Genomic DNA, 12,548 nt, shown 5'->3' with positions numbered 1-12,548 from the left:
CACGTGCGCACACACACGTGCGCGCGCGCGCACACACACACACACACACACACGGGAAGCTGTTGCTAATTCTATTGATGCAAAGATGGTCATGCTGGAGACAAGTGCCTCCTTCTCCATGGGGCAGTGGGTCCACACTCACAATATTTTTGCCACTCCCTGGGACTGAGCCGTTGGCGGGGGTCAACCTTACCAATGGCTAGGTATGCCTCTGAATGAGGTGTGCTCTAGCTCAGGTGATCACTCCAGCACACGTCTGCCATTGTGCTTCCTCTTTTCTTTTTCTTTTTTCTTTGCTTGCTAGTTCCCAAAGGTGTGACCTGGTGTTCTCTGAACGCCCAAGCATGACGTTTATTACTGATCGATTTCATAAAGTCCAATGCACTGTTTGACTGTAAAACGAATAAATAAAAACCAACACCTTCCTCCCACACAGCAGCCTTTACTGTAGAATAGTTGACCACTTTTTTAAAAAAAAACATTAGAAGTCATGCATAAAAATTCTCCTCCCATGTCCTCACACCAGTTTTCTCCCCCCATCATTCAGAAAACTCACATTTTCATATGTTCATACATGTATATGCTGTCTTTCCACAGTTCAAACCACGCTCAAGGTGGCTTGCAACATGAAAAAATACTGTTCCCTGCCCCCCCAATCTCTGCCGAACAGTAGCAAGATTCCAGGGGTCTTGGCACTTAACCAGGATTTGTGTTTCCCTGGAATGAGACATTGTGGAGTCTGTAGTGTCTTTAAGAAATGTGGATGACGTACACATATTTACACCTGAGGTTTGATGGATGGAGGGAGTGCAGAGCATTACACCCCAAGTGTGTTTCTTGTTGCTCCCCTCATAGTTTCAGCAAGAAGCCAGCCATGAAACCTACTCTCTTCACGTAGCCTCTCCCAGCCAGCACACAGGAATTTTTCCCCGCCTTCCGCCAAAACTCTGTTTTAAAAGGACACATTATTTCCTGCGGTCGCAGGGCTTTATTTCCCTCTCACACTGGCAGCCTCCCCCCTCACATAATCAAACACTGAAATCCTAAACCTGGGTTTTGTCTCAGTACTGGCACCTTTCTTTCCCAAATGTTGAAATGTGGCACTTACTTCCTTAACAACTTCATGGTGAGTACCGGCACCATTTTTCCTTAGAAAAAGAGCACTGGCTGTAAACAATAAATGAAACATTAAAAAATGCAGAACCAAATCGAGCAATTTCCACATAAATATCAAGATCTAAAATAAAGATACAAAAAACCAACAGCCTCTTTCAACCAGGATAGTCCCGCATCAAGAATTGCCAGTGTCCCTGTGAATAAGGAACTGGGATATATGTACCCATAAATAAGCTTGGGACATGTTCACTACCAGGGGGCTGTCTCTGCTTGCTAAAACCACACTTATAATCTTTATTCAGAGTTCTGATGCAGTGTCAAATAGGGAATTGGATCCAGGAACCCTCTTCAGTCTCCAGTTGTAGCAGTGAGGCTTGCAAAGCAGGGCAGTGTACAAATTTAATTAATAAAAACAATAGAAGTAGCAAATTATCTTTTTCCTGTCACAGAAATCAATGTGGTCTTTTTAGTTGTGGGGGTAGTGAGAGTGGTTTGTTTCTTTAAGACGTATGTGGTCTGGGTGTGGCTCTTTCTATAGCTGTGCACAAACTAGTCTGAACCTTAGTGTTGCCTGAGTGATAAGTCCTGGCTGTTGAGCTTTAATTCATAAATCAATATTGCTATTTGAGTTCTCCTGCTTCCTGGTATGACGGCAGACCCATTGCAAGTTTTCCTCGCACAGTGAGTACCCTTCCCACCGGATACTGGGTGGTACCGTTTGTCTTGGGAGATGATGGGGGACTGTGCCTTGGGGGGATATTACAGTGGCAGATAAAGCTGCTGCTAAAAGAATCGAGTCAGGGGTCAATGGAACTATTGGCAACCCTATGCCCAACTGCAGAGAGTCATACTAAAAACTATTTTAATAATCCTTCCCTGCCCCCGAGAAACAAGTGAGTTGGAAATGGCTTTGAAGCAGAAAATGGAGCTAGTCTGGGGTTAGGGAAAATGATTAAAAAATACTTTACTATTCTGCAAGGGAAACTAAGACCATTATTACCGGTACTCCTGATAAGAATTTTGGCAGCACTCCCTGTACAGTTTTTACTAGCAACTACATGCTTTCTCACTATTGTTCGCTGCCTCTGCTGCCCTTGACCCTAAACCAGATTTCTTCAGAAATGCTTGGAACGTAGTCTTCAAATTGTTCTTTTTCCACACCAGGTAGCTTTCAGGAGAAGCTGGCAGGATAGGGTAGAGTTGCAGAAGTTTGCTACGGTTTTCCTGAATGGGGTTTACCACCAAAGTGTTGGATCTGGGCAGGGAAGTCAGGGCTGCACAGACACATTGGCAGAGGTTCCTGCTGGTGTTTCCACTCAGCCCTGACCTCCCTGCCCCGCCCCAGTGCTGCCCAGGTTAAAAAAAAAGGAAAGAGATCCCTGACAGTTAAGTCCAGTCGTGGATGACTCTGGGGTTGCACGCTCATCTCGCTTTAATGGCCGAGGGAGCTGACATTTGTCCACAGACAGGTTTTTTTTTGGGTCATGTGGCCAGCATGACTAAGCCGCTTCTGACGAACCAGAGCAGCGCACGGAAACGGCGTTTACCTTCCCACTGGAGCGGTACTTGTGCCAAGAGTTATTATTATAAACAAGTCCTCTAAGGGAAAACAAAAATATATGGAGTTGCTATTTTCAAAAGAGAACTGTGATATTGAAGTATACTCTTTGCCTTAAATTACGAAGTGAGAGGGCTTAACTAAATTTATTTTTTCCACTGTGTTATTGTAAAATGGAGAAGAATCTTCCCATCTCCAAGTATTGCTGGGTTCAGCCCCAGTCTGCATGACTAGTGATGAGAGATTATGGGAATCAATGATCTATTGATTGCCTTTAATCTTTGAGAATCCTTGGAGAACAGGTGAAGCCCCTGAAGACTGGAGGTGGGCAAACGTTGTCTCCAAAATCTCCAAAAAGGGGAAAAAGAAGACCCAGGTAGGTAACTACTAACCAGTGAGCTTGACATTGATTTCAGGAAAGGTCCTATAAGAGTAATAGTGAGCACTTAGAAAAGGATGCTGTGATCATCAGGACCCAGAATGGGTTTCTCAAAAACAAGCCATGCCAGATGAATCTCTTTTCTTTTTTTATTGAGTTACAATCTTGGTGGATCAGGGGAATGCTGTGGATATAGTGTATTTTGATTTCAGTAAAGTTTTTGACAGAGTCCCCCATGATATTCTTGTGAGGAAGCTGGTAAAATGTGGGCTCTATAACTGTTAGGTGGATTTGTAGCTGGTTGACTGATCGAACAAAGAGTACTCATGAATGGTTCTTCGTCTTCCTGGGGCAAAATGTCAGGTGAGGTGCTTCAGGGTTCTGTCCTGGGCCTGTTGTTGTCCAACATCTTTATCCAACTTGGATGAAGGAAATGAGGGTATGCTCATCAAATTTGCAGATGGCACCAAACTGGGAGGGGTAGCTAATTTTCGGGGGGGGGGGATCACCTCAGTTGTAATCATGATCAGCAATTTATGTTGCCACTTTGTATTTATTTCACTCCTTATTTATTAATCAAGTTATTAATTCATTTGGTTTGTTTGTTTGCTTGCAGCTCATTTTGGTTTTCCTTCAAGTTCAAAACTCTGTAGTGAGTAGACGATGTGGAAAGTGCCTACCTGCATACTGAAATTAATCAAGTTGACTTCAAACTACAAACTCTGGGCTGTGTGCATCATCATCTTTAAGTTCATGTCCTTCATCTGTATCATGTTCTACTGGAGAATCACCCAGGATGCCCAAGACAAGAGACAGCACTACAGTTTGCCTACAGAGGTTAAGTGTCCTCCTCTTCCCACTCCTTCATCCAGATGGCCTCCTTCATCACACAAAGACATATACTTTGTAGAGACATCGGAACGAATGAATCCAAACTTCCTGTTTATGTGTTCTGTTGAATCAGCAGCCAGGGTTCACCCTGAGTCCAGAATCATTGTTCTTATGAAGGGTTTAGCAAGCTACAATAAGACTTTGCCCAAACATGTGGCCTTCTCCTTGCTTAGCTGTTTCCCCAACATTGAATTCAAACATTTGGACTTGATTAACCTTTTCTCTAACACCCCCCTCGCTGGCTGGTACTCAGTGGCTCAGCAGAGGTGGGAGCCTTATTTCTTGCCCATCCTTTCTGATGCATGCCGAATCACCATCATGTGGAAACTTGGTGGCATCTATTTAGACACAGACTTCATAGTCCTCAAGAACTTAAATAACCTCACCAATGTGCTTGGTACGCAGTCCAAATATATACTTAATGGTGCCTTTCTCTCGTTTGAGCCCAAACACAAGTTTATAGAGCTTTGCATGCAGGACTTTGTGGTGGACTACAACCGATGGATCTGGGGGCACCAGGGTCCACAGCTCCTGACACGCATTTTTAAGAGGTGGTGCTCTGTCCATAGCCTCCGAAGCAGCAAAAGCTGTAAGGGTGTTACTGCTGTCCCACGAGATGCCTTTTATCCCATTCGCTGGCAGGATTGGAGGAAGTATTTTGAAGCAATTAATGCTTCAGAACTTCCCATACTCTTTAGAAACTCCTATGCAGTGCATGTCTGGAATAAGAAAAGTCAAGGGACACAACTTGCGATCACCTCTAAAACCTTGCTAGCTCAGCTGCAATCCCACTATTGTCCTTCCACATACAGGCTCATGAAGATCTCATTCTGAAGGGGCAGGGCCTAGCAGCAGCCTGCTGTTGATACAAACGCAAATCAGCCAAGCTGTTCAGCCCTGGCAGGTAATCACCATTCTCTATCACCATTTGACAATGGTAGCCCCACGGAGCAGTAGAGTTGCTGGCTCAACATTTCAAAGAGCAGCTGAATGGCTGTGAGTTCCAGCAGGCTTGGGAGTTCAGAAAAGAATACAGTGGTACCTCAGGTTAAGTACTAAATTGGTTCCGGAAGTGCGTTCTTAACCTGAAGCGGACTTTCCCATTGAAAGTAATGGAAAGTGTATTGATCCGTTCCAGACGATGAAAAGCGACCCCAAAACAGCAATTTTACATGAATTTTACTACCTAAAGAGGCCATTGATCCATAAAATGAAATTAGCAAAACAGTACAAAATGGAAATGTGTTTTTTTCCTTACCTGTGCTGATGATAGTCATGGTTTGGATGGGGGCTCAGGGTCCTCTTCCACAATTGGCTTGGCTTCCGGCATTCACGGAGGCCTCTGAGAGCTCACGCAGCTGGAGGCCATTTGCGGAGCCTCCGTAGGCCCCACGGATGTCTGGGCTTGGCTCTGGGCAGCTGTGAGGCCTCCAAGAGCTCGGAAAACTCACTTCCGGGTTAATATCATTCATAACCCGAAAAAAACATAACTCAAAAGTGTTTGTAACCTGAGGTACCACTGTACTTTTATGATGGCCAAGTAAGATATATGCAAACTTGTGAGTTGGGACTCTTCCTTATTCTGACCATAAAAGAAACATGCATATTTTCTAAAAAGAAGGGCTAGGTGCCAGCAGAATATGACACTGAAACCATGACTGCAGGCTTTTGCAATTTAAAGATGGGAATAGATTCAGGCTGGAACTACATGTGCATTGCATACATTTTCATGATCGCGTCTGAACATTTCGTACCTCAGTTAATGTGCCTTGCCTCACTGAAATTTGCATTTACTTGGCTTGATATGTGAAGCTCCTCAACTCGTAATGCTCAGCTACATTATGAAGTTAGCAGAACTTTCTTTGCATTTTTTTCACCGATGCTCAACATGTAAACAAAGCACCCCCTTTACTCATTGGTGCCTTGAATGCTTCTGTCTTCAGCATGCTCAGCAGAGGCACAGCACATGCCAGATGTTTATACTAAGAAGAACTCCAGTTCCCTGCAAAACTACCTTTCTCAGGATTCCTGGAGAGGAGATGCTGCTGCCTGGAGCAAAGTTTAAGATTCCAGGGAAGGAAGGAGAGACTAAGAAGGGCATCTCAGAGAGACTTCTAACGAGACATCTCCAACTCCACTGCTGCCACATAAGTGGGAAGCAAAGAGAACATTGGAGTGGGGAGTGGCACAAGGTTCGAATTTTGGAACTGAGTTTTCCCCTCCTTAAAACTATTTTTCTGAAAAAGCTTGGTTTGCACAGGACAATTCTGAATAGTGCAAGAGGCATCCGCTCTTAAGTACCTACCACCATACACATGTCACACCTGTTCATTCTTCAAATGCCATCAGACTCCCTTCTATTAGTGCACGAGGTAGCATTTTCTCAGATGGCGGGACAGGCTTCTCTGTGGTATATGTATCACTCATCTCATGTATTGAGCCTCTGGGTCAGAAGCAACTAACCTTTTTCAAGCTGGGTTTCCGGTCCTGCCTGCCTTAATGGAGCCAGCCCCCACAATAGCGGGGGATTGTTGGCGAACAAAAAACAAGGATGATAGAGGGCAAATTATCCTTGCAGATTCCCCCCATGGATGGGGGGGGGGCTTCACTCGCATTTCATCTCGGTACCTGACTCTTGCTTCAGCATGAAATGCGGGAGACACGGAGGCGCTGAGTGTAAAAGCACTTTGTCTGCCGAAAACCCTCCTACGCTGCCATTAAGAAGCAGAGGTAGTTTATTTGACTGGATCCTTAATTGGCTTTCAATTACCAGTGTGTGGTGGAAAAGGGTTGCAACAACATACAGCTGAATAGACAGGCTACATGGGTCAAAGGTTTGAATTGAGATAAGCTTTTCTTTGGCCTGAGAGTCGGTGGGGGAGAGGAAAACCCACAGTTTGTTTATTCTAAGCTTCTTTTATGTATTTATGATTCAGCAACCCTCTCTGGAATATAAGATAAAAAGATATTTACAAGTGAGGAAGGGAGGTTGGAGTAATATTCATATTAACAAGCAAAAATGGAAACTGTGTGTGATATGAAATGAAGAAAGGATGGGGAGGGGAAGCTCAAGTATGACTGTGCTGGAAAATAAAAAAATTCCTTCCAGTAGCAGTACTGGAAGGATTTTTTTTATTTTGACTATGGCAGACCAACACGGCTACCTATCTGTGTTGGAAAGAAAGAGAAATCCCCCTCACTTCCATTTAAAAACAACAGACAAGAAAAAAGAGATTGAGATTTGTATGTGTTACTGTTGGAATGTAATAAAGTTTAATTAGACCATAAATCTCTTGCTGGAAAGAAAAGAATTTGGGGACTGTGATAAGAACGCTGCAGAGATTCTGGGAGTTGGAAAGGAGTATTAATTCTTTAGCACGTTCAAAAACTGCCCACCTTTTCCTAGGCTTAGGGGGAAATGGCGGAGATCTGTGACATGTTTTACTAGTGAGACAGAAAGTTTTCTAGCAACCTGTCACCTGTTCCGAGACATCGAAGCAAGGGACGGAGAGATAAGACTTCTGAGAAACAGTTCTACCCGAAGCCACGATGGGAGAAAACAACAGCTGGGAAGTAAAAGAGACAACACCATATGGACAGAAGAAATCTCCATGGATGTAACAGTTTTTACACGCAGGGCAGAATAAAGATAATGGTTTGAGTTCGTCACTTGAAACTTTATAAATTTTTATATTGTAACATCACGAATGGAAATAATTAATTATGTAGCTGTTGACTAAGGGATTAGTATAACTCAAATGTAACTGATATTAATTAAGATTATGGAACGCAGTGATATAAGATCGAAAATGCACCCAAACCATCATGTGGGGAGCCACTTTAACTAAAATGTATTAATTGGAAGTTGATTGGCACTTTGATAATTGTATAATTTGGGAATTAATTGTTATTGTTATAATTTGGCTATTATTGGGGGTATATTGGAAAACTAACTTTAAAAGTTTTTTTTTTTTTAAAAGATACATTTTTTTCAAGCTGAGGACCACACACGGGCTTATGATCAACTGTTCCTGGGCCACATGTCAAACTGGGTGTGGCTGAGAGGCAAAAGTGGGTGTCACCAAAGCTTAGAAGTGGCCATGGTGAAAACTGCATTTCTCAAGATGTTTGCTATTTGAAATTTTTTTTATCATTCATAACTAAATTCAGTTTAATTAAAAAAAAAAAGGACAAATTTTGGAAGGGTCATGGCAAAGATAGGTTCACACACAAAAAAATGGCATTGCTGAAGAGAACCTAGTATAGGAGTAGCCATTAAAATATTTTAAAAATAAAAAAATATACATTTACTTACCTAATTAATTATTTTGGATGACAAGTTTTGGCTGTGGCTGCGGGGGGTAGAACCATATCTTTTGGAGGGTTGACATGACTTGTAGACCAGGGTTAGCTTCTCCTGCTCTAGGCAATGTCAGAAACTTGGATGCAATCCCGGAATGACATGAGGGTGGCAGTCTCACAGCGAGTACCATTTTCTGATGTTTGTATATGCATAGCTGTCAAGCGTCCCTTATTTGGCGGGACAGTCCCTTATTCCAGCGCCATCTCCCACTGCTGTCCCTTATTGATTATGTCCCTTAAATAAGCTACTGAAGGTAATGGGGCCCTTTCTATGTCCAGCTGTCCTTTGTCAACAACAAATTGTTGCTGTTTTTTTGTGTTGAATATATGCTATATGGTAATTTATGGACCTCATAGGTATCTAAAGCCATTTGCATGCAACAAAATATGTATTTTATCAAAGTAATTGTTGATCCCTTATTTTGGCTGCTGATCCCTTATTTTCAAGGCTGCTGGTCCCTTATTTTCAAATCTGTAAGTTGACAGCTATGTGTATATGTAATTCCCCTTTCTGTATTACTTGTGTACACATTTCCACTGTCATTTCCTCCATGCCCCCCTCTGCAATTTCTGATGGAAAAGGCATGGTCAAGGGAAAGCCTTCTGAGTTTAAGCAATGCCATGGTGAAGAAGAGAAGGAAGTATTCCTGTTGTTGCATGATGGTTGCATGCATTTTGAAGAAAGAAGCAACAGGCCAGTGCAAAGTTACAACATTTCCCCAAATGCATCTGTCAAAAAAGGCAAGACTTTGCCTCAAGCGTTTCAGTTTTACTGGAGACTTGAGAAAGGGAGAACAGAATAAAAATGAGTGCCATGGTTGTGGAAAAGGAGGAAGAACTGGGTTAGTGGCTGCTGCCTGTTATAACAATCAAAGAGACATTTCCTTATATCAATAAGTTAAAATGTCAGGAAGCCATTCCCAAATGCTTACAACTCTATTTGAGGAGGAAAGAAAGAAAAGCAACAGGCAAATAAATGCTCTTCAGATGGAATGTACTTGTTCACAGCTGACACCAAAAAGTAGGTAGGTTTGATTACAAATGTAAATGCATTGCAGTATTGTAAACAAAAACTGCTCCTTTTCCCTTATGGGGTACCCAAGAGCCCATATAGAGACCTTCTGTTTTGTTTGTTTTTTAAATAACATTTTTATTAGTTTTTCACAATTTATATAAACACAGACAATACAGACATACAAACACAAAAACAAACATGTATAGTTTCATATCCTTTTTTTCCCTTAAAACTTATTTCAGGGACCTCCCCATACCTCCCCTTTCTGCATTCCAATTCCTAAATTTATTCCAGCAAATCCTCCCCCTTAATTTTATCTAATTGTCTAATTATTTCCTTTTCTTTCCTTCTACTTAATCTTTACAGCTGTAATCCACTTACTTTTTATACCCATAACATTTTAGCACTCATTAATTTTACAGTATTTCTTAAGATAAATTTTAAATTTCTTCCAATCTTCTTCCGACCTCTCTTTCCCCTGGTCTCGGATTCTGCCAGTCATCTCAGCCAAAGCCATATAGTCCGTCACCTTCATCTGCCATTCTTCCAGAGTGGGTAAGTCTTCTGTCTTCCAATACTTTGCGATGAGTATTCTTGCTGCCGTTGTAGCGTACATGAAAAATGTTCTATCTTTCTTTAACACCAATTGGCCAACAATTCCCAGGAGAAAGGCTTCTGGTTTCTTAGGGAAAGTACATTTAAGTACCTTTTTCATTTCATTATATATCATTTCCCAGAAGGCCTTAATCTTTGGGCATGTCCACCAAAGGTGAAAAAAAGTACCTTCAGTTTCTTCACATTTCCAACATTTATTATCAGACAAGTGGTAAATTTTGGCAAGCTTGACTGGGGTCATGTACCACCTATAAATCATTTTCATAATATTTTCCTTTAAGGCATTACATGCCGTAAATTTCATACCGGTGGTCCACAACTGTTCCCAGTCAGCCAACATAATGTTATGACCAATATCCTGTGCCCACTTTATCATAGCTGATTTCACTGCTTCATCTTGTGTATTCCATTTCAACAGCAAGTTATACATTCTTGACAAGTTCTTAGTGTTGGGTTCTAGCAGTTCTGTTTCTAATTTGGATTTCTCCACCTGGAAGCCAATTTTCCTGTCTTGTTTGTAAACCTCCATTATTTGATAATAATGGAGCCAATCTCGCACTTTATCTTTCAATTTCTCGAAACTCTGTAATTTCAGTTTGTCTCCCTCCTGTTCCAAAATTTCCCAATATTTTGGCCATTTGGCCTCCATATTGAGCTTTTTCACAGTTTTTGCCTCCATTGGCGACAACCATCTTGGGGTTTTATTTTCCAACAAATCTTTATATCTAATCCAAACCTTATATAGTGCTTTCCTAACGATATGACTTTTAAAAGCCTTATGCGCTTTAACCTTGTCATACCATAGATATGCATGCCATCCAAATACATTGTTAAATCCTTCCAAATCCAAAATATCTGTATTCTCGAGGAGCAGCCGATCTTTCATCCAACAAAAAGCTGCTGATTCATAATAAAGTTTAAAGTCCGGCAGGGCAAATCCCCCTCTTTCTTTTGCATCCGTTAAAATTTTAAATTTTATTCTGGGTTTTTTGCCCTGCCAGACAAATTTCGAAATGTCTTTCTGCCACCTCTTGAAACAGTCCATCTTGTCCACAATTTGCAATGCTTGAAATAAAAATAGCATTCTAGGCAATACATTCATCTTAATAACAGCAATTCGGCCTAACAAGGAAAGCTTCAAATTTGACCATATTTCTAGATCTTTTTTAACTTCTGCCCAGCATTTCTCATACAGTGGTGCCCCGCAAGACGAATGCCTCGCAATACAAAAAACTCGCTAGACGAAAGTTTTTTCCGTTCGCGATTTGCCTCGCAAGACGAATTTCCCCTATGGGCTTGCTTCGCAAGACGAAAACGTCTCGTGACTTTTTTTCTTTGACTAAAAACAAAGACATGTTTTGTTTATAAAGTTAATTTATTTTCCCTTAAATTTTTGAACCGCTCTTTACAGTATGTGTGACTTTAAAGAGCAGTTAATAAACTGTTGTTGTACCAAATTTGGCTTTGTTTGGACTTTTTTTGACCATAGGAACGCATTAATTGATTTTCAATGCATTCCTATGGGATTTCGTGCTTCGCAAGACGAAAAATTCGCTAGACGACAAAAATTGCGGAACGAATTAATTTCGTCTTGCGGGGCACCACTGTAATTGTCTTTAAATAAATTCACATTCTTAGATGTCATGTTAATCCCCAAGTATTTCACTTTCTTAACCACAGTCAAACCTGTTTCATTCTGGAACCTCTCCCTTTCTATACCTGATAATTTTTTCTCCAATACCCTTAGTTTTTTGTTTGTTCAGTTTAAACCCTGCAACTTGACCAAATTCTTGGATTAATTCTAAAACTCTTTTCGTACTAGTGTCTGGCTCTTGTAAAGTAAGTACCAAGTCATCTGCAAATGCCCTCAATTTGTACTGTTTAGCTCTGACCTGTACCCCTTTAACCAGCTGGTCTCTTCTGATCATATTTAGCAAAACCTCCAGGACTGATATAAAAAGCAATGGGGAAATTGGGCACCCCTGTCGTGTCCCTTTTTCTATTTTAAATTCTTCCGTTACCACATTATTTACAATTAACTTCGCCTTCTGTTCAGAATAAATTGCACCCATACCATTCTCAAATCCTTGGCCTACCCCCATCCCATGTAGATTCTTCTTCATGAAACTCCAAGAAATGTTATCAAAAGCTTTCTCCGCATCCACAAATATCATTACTGCCTTAGTGTTCATATTCACCTCTAGTAATTCCAAAATGTCTATTATATTCCTCACGTTGTCTGACAAATGTCTTCCTGGGAGAAAGCCTGCTTGGTCCTTATGAATCTCCTCCATCAATACTTTTTTCAATCTTTTTGCCAAAATGTCTGCAAAAATTTTGTAATCCACATTGAGTAGCGATATAGGGCGGTAGTTCTTTAGTTGAGTCTTTTCAGTCTCAGTTTTCGGTATGAGTGTAATGTAAGCTTCTTTCCACGATTCCGGTGCTTCCCCCCCCTCCAAAATTTCATTACAGACTTCCTTCAAAGGTTGTAATAGCCACTCCTTCAAAGCTTTATAATATCTGGAAATCAACCCATCCGGTCCTGGAGATTTGCCCAGTTGCATATTTTGAATGGCACCTTCTATCTCCTGATCATTTATTTTCTGGTT

The 12,548-nt window shown here is 41.3% G+C and overlaps 1 protein-coding gene and 1 long non-coding RNA gene across 8 annotated transcripts in view; both read left to right on the top strand.

Moving 5' to 3' along the window:
• The window catches only part of LOC309532667 (lactosylceramide 4-alpha-galactosyltransferase-like), a 53,571-nt gene extending 48,637 nt beyond the window's left edge, over positions 1-4,934 (top strand). For 3 of the 7 annotated variants that reach the window (XM_082223279.1, XM_082223278.1, XM_082223277.1), the window contains exon 2: positions 3,670-4,934. In XM_082223279.1, the coding sequence (XP_082079405.1) occupies positions 3,717-4,778 (1,062 nt within the window). In that variant the 5' untranslated portion in view covers positions 3,670-3,716 and the 3' untranslated portion in view covers positions 4,779-4,934. Of the gene's footprint in view, positions 1-1,722; positions 1,798-3,669 lie in introns of those variants that run through there. The other 4 variants (XM_082223275.1, XM_082223274.1, XM_082223280.1 and 1 more) reach the window with 3 other exon arrangements.
• A 2,184-nt stretch (positions 4,935-7,118) lies between these two features.
• The window catches only part of LOC309532726, a 34,630-nt gene continuing 29,200 nt past the window's right edge, over positions 7,119-12,548 (top strand). Inside the window, exon 1 of the long non-coding RNA XR_014219980.1 lies at positions 7,119-9,335. This is a non-coding gene — a long non-coding RNA (uncharacterized lncRNA). The remainder of the gene's footprint in view (positions 9,336-12,548) is intronic.

The sequence above is a fragment of the Podarcis vaucheri genome (assembly GCF_965113315.1).
Source record: "Podarcis vaucheri genome assembly, chromosome: 5".
NCBI classification, from domain to species: domain Eukaryota; kingdom Metazoa; phylum Chordata; class Lepidosauria; order Squamata; family Lacertidae; genus Podarcis; species Podarcis vaucheri.
This window is presented reverse-complemented; position numbering and strand designations above follow the sequence as displayed.